The sequence below is a fragment of the Falco biarmicus genome, chromosome 5, assembly GCF_023638135.1.
Source record: "Falco biarmicus isolate bFalBia1 chromosome 5, bFalBia1.pri, whole genome shotgun sequence".
Lineage (NCBI taxonomy): Eukaryota > Metazoa > Chordata > Aves > Falconiformes > Falconidae > Falco > Falco biarmicus.
The window spans coordinates 87,038,628-87,049,814 of record NC_079292.1 but is presented as its reverse complement, the minus strand read 5'-3'; the positions used below and the strand labels follow the sequence as shown (position 1 = coordinate 87,049,814).

Below are 11,187 nucleotides of genomic sequence, written 5' to 3'. Positions count from 1 at the left end.
GTGTATGCATATGACGGGGGGGGGGGGGGGGGGGGGGGGGGGCAGCAGCTCCAGACAGCACTCTTTGCTTAATTGGTTTCCTCCCTTTCCCAGTGTATTAATCACCTCCCTGTGCATGCTGTGCAGGGCTCATTTTAAGTCATTTTGCCGGCCTGGTGAGAGGGACAGGGAGCATCCCAGGAGTGGATCGCTTCCCGCAGCCTCTGGTGGGAGCCACAGGTCCCTTCATCTGCCTCCCTGGCTCCACCTCAGCATACTTTCCACCTAGTCCCTCTTCAATGCTCTCTAATGGAGGAGGAGGTGAGCATGAAATGGACTGCTAAAACTTATGAATATTTCAGAGGAAAAAGTCAAGGGACTCCATTAAATCCTCTTCAGTCTCTGCAAATGGAGCTGGTGGGCGGGTGTGCTGGTTAATGAGAAACTCCAGCACTGTGTGACCGCATGAGGCTTTCCAAAGCCCCTCTTTTGCACCGTCCCTGTAGAGCCAACCAGCACTGCTGCCATCCTCTCCTTCCCCAGAGAAGCCCCAACAACTCTGCCATTAGCCATGTCTGCAGCTTCTGCAGCCTGCCCCCACACATGTACCACTATTGGCCACCCAGCTTACCCCAGGTGTCCTCAGGGGTACCTCTTCCCACTGCCACACTTGCAGCATGCCAGACTCCCCCTGAGCTGCCCAGCAGCCCTTTGGCTGCCTTTAAACACAATGTCCTCCTATAGCAGCCCATCACCTACTGGAACGCTGTTTACCAGCATCCTTCCCAGCTTCCCCCAGCCCCTTACCGAGCCCCCATCCTCATCACAGCCTCCTTGAGATGGCTTTTACCCCCACCCCCGCCCTTCCATCAGCACACAGCTAGAGCAGCAGCAGCTTTCAGAGCAACAGCCAGACAGAGCCTGACAGCCCCATATGTTTCAGCAGAGACAGTTCCTCCCTCTAATGGGCCCAGAGGAGCGCGGCTTTCAAAGGATTCAGCGTGGAAGTGACAGGCTGGAAAGCCTTATTAATGGGCTCTCCTCCGGCAAGGGGCTGGGAGGCAGAGAGTGCCAGCAGCCCGGTAGTGCGGCTGTCCCACCGCGGCCAGGCAGAGCCAGCCCTCCCCAGCCACCGCAGCCCAAGCACGGGTGCTCCATGTGGCGAGCGAGCCTTCCTTGCCCTCCTCTCCAGTGTGGGATGGGGTGGTGATGCCCCCGAGGTCTTCAGCTTTTTCCTAAGGACCAGTCAGCATGTGAAGTCTTTTCAGTCTATGCATCCTGCATCACACTCTGCTCTTCCAGCTGACACCCAAACGCGCCCTGTGGGGTGTCTGGTACCAGGCTTGGCTGTCACGAGTGGTGAGGAGCCTGCTCATCCCTTTGCTGGGTGCTGGCATTCAACCAGGATTTCTCTTTTGGTCTTCAGGTGGCTTCTAGAGAAGGTGACCTGTTATCACTCATGGGGCTGCTCCTCATGGATTTCTTCTCCATGGCATCCAGGAACAAACTCTGCATCCAAAGCCACCGGTGTCTCCTCTGTTAGACACCAGCACTGCCTTAGGCCACCGTTAAATCTGGCAGTTTCTTAGCTTTTGCTGTGTTGTTCCTAAATCACTCGGGTCTTCCTCAAAATGAGACACCCAAGAAGGAAAGCCTCAGGCCCTGGGCGAACTCAAGGAAGAGGACTCCAGCCCACAGTACCCACAGTGAAATCATCCCTGCAGTTAAACCTGAGCTGCTGCACGCAGATGGGAGTTGACTGAAGCTCATTGAAACTTAAACCACAGATTAGCTGGCTGTGCATAGTCAAATGGCCAGGGATGGGCACACCTTGGGGAAAGCTGAACCTTCTCCATGAGACCTCTGCCTCAATGAGAAAAACTTTTTCCCTCTCTGGGTCAGGGTCCTGAGGATGGCCATAAAACCCTTCAGAAGATGACGGTCTCAAGACCAAAAAAAGGTGTAGTCATGGTCTGAGCAGAGAGAGACCTCATCAGCAGTTTTCAGTTCACCCCAATTAACCCTTCCCTGTTATCCAGCCAGGGATGACCTGTACCACCCTTCCCCTCTCCCATCAGAAATAATGAGTCTTATCTCTTGGCTTAGCACCTGCCCATTGCTCCTGAATTACATTTTACTCATAACTTGCTTAATCAACTACCAGAATTAAATTAAGCACAAAGCACTGCCTTTCTACCCATACCCAGCTTGTAGCACGGGCAGGAGGCTGGTGCGTTTACAGGGGCTGAGGTACCCCAAGCCTGTTCCTGTCTCGTACAAGCTACCACTGCTCTGCAAATCCTGCCGCTCAGCCACAGAGTCAGCAGTGCTCCTCTGAGAGAAATGGGCTTTTACTGCTGTGTCTGTCTTATTATTCATGCTCACCATCATACGTCAAGCTAAATGAAAATTGTTTCCTCTTTAATAAACAAAAGTGGCCTTACACGGGGAAAAATAATTTCATTTTTAATGAACAAAAGTGATCTTAGGTACAGGAGTGTGTAATTGCCTTTGTCTGGCTTTTTCTGCTCGTCTTCAGAGGGCAGCAGCCCTTGTCAGACTGGATGCCAGCTCCGTATACAGCGGTAAAACAGGGCAAAGTGTAGCGGATTAGGAGACTGTAAATGTCTGTTACAGGGTGCTGCACGCTGCCTGCTGGGTGAGGGATAGCAGGCTTAGAAATGGGAGTGATCCTATGAGAAACACCCGCCTTTTGCCGGCGGCTTCAGCAGAGCAATGAAGGCTGCAGGTCTGCCATGCAGCTGTTGGCATTGTCAAACCCCAGGGAAGCCTGATGCTCCTGTTGTGGTTTCCCCAGGGAGAGAAGGTCTTCCCCCAGCCCTGTGAGGGCGAAGCCAGGGGACCGCCACAGGAATTGGGAACACGTGGCTGGCTCATGCCTCCAGAACCTCGGGAAAGGCTGTCGGTGCACCCATGAATGTAAGCAGCAACCCAAAGGCAGCTCACCTGGGCGGAGAGGTGATGGCAAGCACCCAAGGTGGGTCACGGGTCACTTTGTACGATTCAGGCAGAAAGTTTCTTTCCAGCTTACAGTGGCAAGAGCGTGACACTGGAAATCACGTGCAACGAGCTTTGTGTGCCTGGTTAGAAAGTCTCTGGCAGAGGTTTACGTTGGGCTGAGTGCTTCAGCTGGCACACGTGCCATGGGGCAACCGTTCAGCCTCTTGCCCCCTCACCGCTGTGCAAAAGAGTGCAAGGCAGCCTTGCTACCCAAAGGCAACTTTTTACTTGGAGGGAAGCCCCTGGCTCCCCATTTACAGGTGTTTTGCCCCACTGAAGCAGAGCCACTCTGCCAGGGTTGCACCCCACAATCTAGCAACGTGGCTAATTGAAACCACTTGATTTTGAATGCTAAATATTTGTTTGCACACAAGCTGGAGTCCACGCCTTTTTTGGAGAAGCCACAGGGCAACTGATGATTACATGTGAGAATACAGACATCTAATTGTGCCATTTTCATTTGTAAATTGGCACTTTGTCCAGAACCCATGTGAGGTGCTGAGGTCTGCTCTGTTTCCCAGGCAGCTCCTTGGAGCCTCATCAGGAATTTTCCTGGGCCCTTGCTAAGCCAGCTGCTGTATTTCAGAGAGGAGTTGCAAGTGATTTCTAAATAGTGGTTGCAAAGCTTCCTGGGATGAATAGATGTGATAAAAATGCTTGATTTCAGCTCTGGTGTTGAGTTGCTGACAGCTAGAGCACAGCATTAAGTCAGCAGCCTAGCACAGCTTGGGCAGCGATTGCTGCGCTCCTTATATTTCATTGCGCTTGGCACAAACGTGATACTGAGGGAAATATCTTGGTGGGACTTCTTAGGTGCTGAAATATATATTCCCATCTCAAAAACTTCTGGAGTCACCCAGTGAACTCCTGAAGCTTTAAATCCAATGAGGGATTGGATTTAGACACACTTGCACAAGGTCACCTAATTGTCTAAAAGAAAATTTATTCCATTTTGTACTCTTTTCCTTAAACATGCTGAGTGCTTTACTGTATGGTGACCCACACCACCATTTCTACACCCGAGGAGATTCCCTTACTTGGAACATCCCAAGCCCAGCACTTTGCCGTGGATATTTTGTAGATAAGTGGTGCCGAAGCACAATTTTCCTCGGTTCAGCCTGGTTTCAGGCAGTGTCTAGACAGCCTTTCCTGGGCCAGGAGCATCTGCGGCCATCTCTCTTTCTTATTATAAAAATACCTAGTAATTCTGCACAGGGTCACCGCATCTCGCATCAGGCCTGTATTTTCTACCTCAATAGATACTTAACAACAGTAAAAACATAGCAGGCCTTTTACTTCACCCTTTCCTTTTAACACAGCTTTTTACCCAGACAGAATAAGTAGAAAGTGTTGCTTTCTGCAGTAATGGGACTTAAAAGTAGAAAGTGTTTCTTTCCACAGTAACAGGCCTTGACTGAGAAGGTCAAGGGAGAATGGAATGAGTTTTTTCAGAAAAGCATTGCAAACCTGCACAAGGGAGAAACTACTATTCCTGGAGCAAATAACCGCACACAACTACACATATCTATAAGTGAGAGACTTTATTTGAACCAATTTTTCAAATACAGACATCTGTATTATTCTCACTTCTTGGGAATGTTTTCTGCTCATTTTTTGAAGCTTGCAACCTTAGGACAATATTCAGGACATATGTGTACATTAGATCTCTGCAGATGGACACATTCATAATGCACAAGTACAATGAGTGAGAGACTCTTTCCAGATCCTCACACAAGAGCATCGGAAATGGGCCGCTCTAATCGTCAAGTTCTGCTCTTATTAGCTTCCAGACACATCACAGTTCTTGATACTCTCTAGGCTGTAGCCACCTTCTTCAGGCCCCGATTTACTACTGTGTTACTTCAGCTGTATGCCAGTGTAACTCCTCAAAATAGGGCTTAGGTGATAAACAGGGATATGTTTCATTCATTGGGAACAGGCATGAGCAGAAAAACCAAGCTATTGGATGAACGGTTCACCTAGGATTTTCTTTTGTGAGAGTAGTGTAGGTCTCAGGCTGGGATTTTTTTTTAATTTTTTTTTTGGATGTGACCAGTGGTTCTGGGTGTGTAATACATGAATCTTGATGTTCAGAGTATACAGGGGACCTGTGGACTGGGCCCCAGCGAGGTGTCTCTCAAGTTGGTCACTCCAGACATGAGCCACTGGGGTCACTAGCCTGTTCTGCAAATCTCGACCTTCACCTCTTCTTCCAAGTATTGCTCAACAGAGGAATGTAGTAATAAAGCATTGTAGGTAAGAATGCAGGCTCGCACATGACCTGAGATCAACACCCTGAAAAATGGATAGAGGGTAGTGCTTTCAGGACCACCTAAATGACTCATGATCTTCAGTTCCATTTTGGAAAATGACTGGAGAATTTTGGGCCTGAGACCCCAAATTCACCGCGGAGAGGAGGCTGGACATCCTTCAGCATCAGGGCCTTAGGAGCGTTCGTCTCTTTGAAAGCCAGTGAAATGCGTGCTCTCAAGTGCCCGCGTCACTTAGGTTATTCTGAAAACTGTACCCTATATACATATGGGTAGACAAGGGGCAGACTTTCACAGGCACAAGTGGCAGTTAGACATGTAACTCCCATTGATTTTTTTTTCCCCCTCGGGGACCTGGAAAATCCCCCCCCCGAGGAGTTGAATCCTCCTCTCGCATTGTTTTCACACCAGATTAACACCACTGGTTCCAGTGGAGCGACTCCTGAGTTACCCCGGTGTGAGCGAGAGGAGAACCAGTCCTGAGGTGCTCTAAATATCCAGTGAAAGTGCTAATGTGGCAATGCGGAAAAGCAGGGAATCTGAGCACAGGCCTGGAAGAGGACCCCCACCACCACTGCCCGCATCGCTGAGCTGCAGGTGACCACCAAACGGACTTCTCAGCCAAGAGGGGCCACGGAAACATTCATTCAGACCCTTCCCTCCACCTCGGCAAACCACAGCCGCTCTGTTTCCTTCCTAAAGACACCTATGACAAACACCAGACCTTCAGTACAAAGAGCCTCACGTGCTAGTCTGCCGTTCGGAGACCACAGAAAAAAGAAATAACTCCTTTGGGGAGCTTGGTATGAACTCCCTCTTCCCTTTTTTTCTTCTTTCCTTTCTTTCTAAACCCCTCTCTTCCAGTCATGGCCATTTATTTCATGTAGTGTACCATGTTCCCCAAGCGATGGTGTTATGTTGTCACCATAGGTGAGTTCCTTCTAGCTAAGGCCTCTCACGGGGCTGCATTAGGGTTTGGGTTTGGAAAACATTGGGTCCAAAGGGATCTCAGCAGGATGCCCTTCCCCTCCCTTTGGAATGTGGCTCACCTCACGGTGGAGCTTCTTGGCTGATGCAACTATTGCAAGGGTTGTGGGTTCTTACACGCTAGCAATGCAGAGAGTCTGTGGATGGCACAAGCATTGCAAAGCAGATGGAATTCATGAGAATGATCTACTGCATTGAGGGGGTTAAGTTGGGATTTTCTATACTTTTCCAAGGCTTAGTCTAGATGAGGTGAAATGTCAAGAGCTGGCCTACAGCTGGTACAAGCATTAAGTTATAGATGTGGATCACTAGCATATCTTACTACGGAGGCATGGAAGAAGCCCCTCCCGGATGCTGAATTTCCACAGCACTGTACATGAGGTCAGGTACCGTATTCCCAGTGTGAGTCGTTCTGACATGCCCTTCCCTCTCCATACATCAAGTAACAACCACAGACCCCTCCAGGCAAAGCTATATCCTCTTCAGGGAGAGAGGATTAGATAGATACTCCCTGGGGAATTTGTGTTGGTTGTAGAAAAGCTCCAACTAACCTGCTGGATACTCTTTGCTCCACTCTCCACTTCTGGGACCTCCTGCCTCTTGTGCTCCTCTCAGCTCACTCGATATCCGGCTAGAAAAATCGCTCCTCAAATACCCCTGTTCTCCTTCCAGTTTCCGTCCTATGCTACATCCTTTATACTGTTTCCTTTTAGCCTTTTACAATCTGGCTGAAGAGGCAACTCAAGGAAATCCAAATGCTTTTCTCTGCTCTCTTCCTGTACCCTGAAGACAGCCCGGCTTCCTATACAAATCTTGTGTATCGCACATTAAACTCCTGCCTGCTCAAGGCAGGGTTTGTCTGTGCGCTCTCTCTCACGCTCTCTTTGCCCTGACTCTCTGGCAGGATCAGGACACGGTACAATAAGAAAGATAGGGGGGTGCTTGGTTACAGTTAGTAATTTTAAACTGGAACCAAGGGAGAGGAATTAGTATTTAAATTATTTAGGTTTGCAGTTGGTAACCACATACCCCGTTCTCTTTGTGGGGGAAAAAAACCAAAACACAAAACCCAACCCTTTGTTCTCTAAGCAACATGGCAAAGTATGTTCTTACAAACGGTGACAAAACACGCGCAATGCCCCAACCATCAGCCAAGGGGGAGGCAACATGCGAAATACAAAGATAAAACATCCCTGGGGAGAGAAAAATGTTTCTGTTTTTTGAGGAGGGAGGAAGGCCTATGTCCACAAAGACATGAGAGGCAGTTTTCTTTTCCTTATAAAGTTAAAAATAGTAATAGTAAAGTGGAGGCAAGATGAAAAGCTTGGGGTCTGAAGTCAAGAAGAGCAGGGAGACCACATGGTCTTTGCAGAAACAGGCAAGACAGTCCTTAAGAAAACTCTTGTAAATGGTCATGACAGGAGATGAGGCTAAACAAAAACCGTGCTCTCTCCTTCCTGCCTCCTCCCAAACACCTCTCCCACAGATCCTGGGAGCTGAACCTCAGTTCTCTCGACTCAATGCTAGAGACACGGGGCGTCTGCAACGTCCGAGCTGGGCTGGGCACCTCGTGTGCTACGAACAGCAAACATACTCTACGCCTCTCCTCCCTGCGCCTCGCCCCCCCCGTGTCCGTCAGAGCGCTCTCCCTCCCCAGACACCACCCACCCCCTGCCACTGTGGCGGCAGAAACGGGCAGGGTGGTGAGACCTGACATACGGTCCAAGCAATGCCTGATGTCCGCGCTACATTTGCTGAATTGAGGTCAGGCTGGAAGGTGTCTCAGGGTTTACCACCCATCATGACATGGGAATATTAGCATATATATCGTTTATGAAGTATGACACAATACCTATCTGTCAGTCAGCCCATCTTTCTACCTATTTAGTCTGTCTAATCTACTTTAGCTAGCTACATTTCACTATCTCTATCAATCATCTATTGCTCCATATTATCTAATTTCTTCCTGTCTCTCTCTCATCTTTTTCACTCTAATCTTTCTGACTCTAGCTATACTCCCCTCTCTCTCCCTGTCATCCATCTATCCACTCGAAAATCTTTCCCCCCCTCCTCTCTCTAATCCCTGTTTTTAAAAATCTCTGTCCAGTCTCTCTCCCACTCTCTTTCCCTCTCTTTTTTAAAATCCTCCCACTCTCTCTCTCTTTCTACACAACGCCAGGAACCCATGGAAATGAATCCTGACGCATTTTGATGGCACTTCCAGTGAGCGGTCTATGTTCAAACCGATCATCTCTGAGGAGACACCATTCATCTTTTCTCCCTATTTCCAACAAAGAGATGGAGGAGAACAAAGGAGCAGGGCAGGGAGGGCTGGTGAGCCCTCTGAAGGCCACGGGGCTGCCACTCCAAGCATCAGCCACCAAGGGTCCTTGGGGCTGTCAGCCAGACCCATCTTTTTGGTGTTACTGCCGTGAGGAAAATTTAGTCGAGGCCCTGCAGCATCGTACGGCAGTCCCGCAGGGTACACTGACTGTCATTGCCAATGAGGCCAGGAAACCACGTGCAAGCTGGTGGGAAAGCCCACGATAATAATCAGGGCAGAGACAGAGCAATAACTGGGATGTTATGAAAGCCCGGTTATTCCTGAATACATTTTAACTGCTCTGTCTGGCAGCTCATAAAGAGGACAGCAGACCCTGATGGCTGGTCAGGCTCAGGGCAGGGTGTCTGTCAGTCCTCCACCAGGACAGGCTGGGTCTAGCAGGCATGTGGTTGGCGTGCACCAGGGAACATCCCACATCCCATGGAAAGCAGTAATGGAGATTGACAAGGTGGTGTTCTGCCCGCAGCACCAAGCCTGCAGCACGCTTTTAGCTGGCTCCAAAAAATGACAGCTAAAAGCCTTGGCCCTCGTTAGAGCTGGGTGAACCATCCTCCTTTTTTCCAGGGAGCGGCAATGAGGTATTTCTCAAAGTGCCATCAACTGGCTGTTACACCACCAGACCTTGTCCTGCCCGCATGCCTATTTATTCAATGCATTGGCCCAATTTATTTTGCCAAACAGAACATTTTTGAGGGCCACACTATGCTACTCAACAACTTCTCCAGCCCAATGGGGTGAGCATCACCCTGCTGCTGGGGGGGAGCTCAGGCCCCAGTGCCTTGTCCCCTCACAGCCCTTGGTGCACCCTTTGGCAGGGGTCGGACCTTCAGCATGGACCAAAGCCAGTCCCTCGGCTGGCTCATCCCTCCAAGGTCACCATACTACACCAAATCAGGGCATAGAGGACTCCTAGTGGGCCACTTATTTTGTTTTTTTCCTAAAACTCATTTTACTACTTTCATTATTTATGCCAGTCAGTGCTAACACCTCACTCAAAATCCAAGCCTGCTTCCCTTAAAAATCCCCTCAGCAGTGCCAGGGAGAGCAGAGCGGTTGGTCACTGACCGGTGGCCATAGAGCACAGCGGGGCCACGCAAGAAGTGGCCCACCAAAGACCGCAGGCCAGCAGGATGTACAGCAGCATAGAAATGCGACACGGTGGTATTAATGATCATTATTCTCATTTATTATAACTATTGTTCAGTTTGAAAAAGGAGCCTGGAGCCAAGCATTATGCTAATTGGCACATTTTTTGTTGTTGTTTTAGTTCTGAAAACAAACTGGGGTTTAGCATTATTTTTCATTCATTTGTTTGTTTGGTTTGGTCTTTTTTTTTTTTCTTTTTCTTTTCTTTCGTTCATTCCATCACATTGAAAAAGGAAGAAAAGGATTATTTTTTTTTCCCCCCTCTTTTGTTTTAACTCACTCGGTAAGTCTGGACTCCTCGGATGAACGTAACATTGCGCACACACACACTTGGAGAAGAGAGAGAGGAGAGAGAGAGAGAGAGAGCGCTCGCGGTGGGCAGACAGACACACGCACGCGCCAGGTCAAAGAACTCTGATACAGTGCAAGAATTTTCCCAAAATGATTGGATCATCATTACCAAAAAACTCGCCATAACAACACCAAGAAACAAAGAAATGTTTAAGCCACACTGTTTGACTGGGATTTTTCCTGCTTTTTTTTTTTTTTTCTTTAAATGTTTGCCACACAGAGAGAAAAAGGGTTTAAGTGGGAATGGGAGAGGGACGGACAGGCTCACAGATGTGAGCAGGAAGGGGGGAGATCGAGACTGGGGTGGGAAGGAAGGATAGAGGATAGGGGGAGGGAGGGAGGGGCAATGGGGAGTCATTTCTTAATGTTCAGGCATTTTCTTGGTCCGCCTTGCTCTCTTCTTCTTTCACCTCTTCCTGCTGGGCACTTTCAGTAGGTTTGGTTTCTTCTACAGCATCTAGTGGGGAAAGAGATGGTCCAGGGTTAGTCAGCCATGAGCTAGAGCCTCCTGCACGTGCACACAGCCATCGCGCGATGGACTGCATGGCATCAGGCTTCTCTCTCCCCAACGTGACCCAGGTCTCAACTCCCTGGCATTCCTGCAGCATGAAAAGAATGTGCCAAGGTTCAGCCCAGCAGGCAAGCGTGTAGCTCTCACAAAACACCTCCAGCCCTGCCAGAAAGCACATGCAACTGGAAGGAGCTGCCTAGCTCACTGCTGCTGCGGCAGGCAACCACCAGTCATTTAATTAGGTGCACTGATTAGGCTCTTGGCTTACCAGCTAGATCACACACCCTTTTACTGAACCCATCAGCCGTGCCAACCACTGTTGAATTGTTGCCCCCTAATTACTGCTATTGATCCTCCCAGCCAAGACTTAAAGAGGTCACAAAAAGTCTACACGCACTTGAAACTTTTGCAGGACCCAGAGGGAAAAAATTCATAACCTGTAACTCAAGACTTCTCTTACACTGAACAGAGATCTAGAGGAACGTCTCTAGACGTCAAGAACAGGAGCCTTCATCTGGGAGGCTGTCACATCTCTCCAGTTTTCTGGAATCTCCCTTCGAAGACAGACCTGCCCCAGG

The 11,187-nt window shown here is 49.1% G+C and overlaps 1 protein-coding gene across 1 annotated transcript in view; it reads right to left on the bottom strand.

The window, feature by feature from the left end:
* Positions 1-4,526: 4,526 nt before the first annotated feature.
* Positions 4,527-11,187, bottom strand: part of GAP43 (growth associated protein 43) — a 61,376-nt gene continuing 54,715 nt past the window's right edge. Inside the window, exon 3 of the mRNA XM_056342001.1 lies at positions 4,527-10,555. Coding sequence (XP_056197976.1) covers positions 10,467-10,555 — 89 coding nt within the window. The 3' untranslated portion in view covers positions 4,527-10,466. The remainder of the gene's footprint in view (positions 10,556-11,187) is intronic.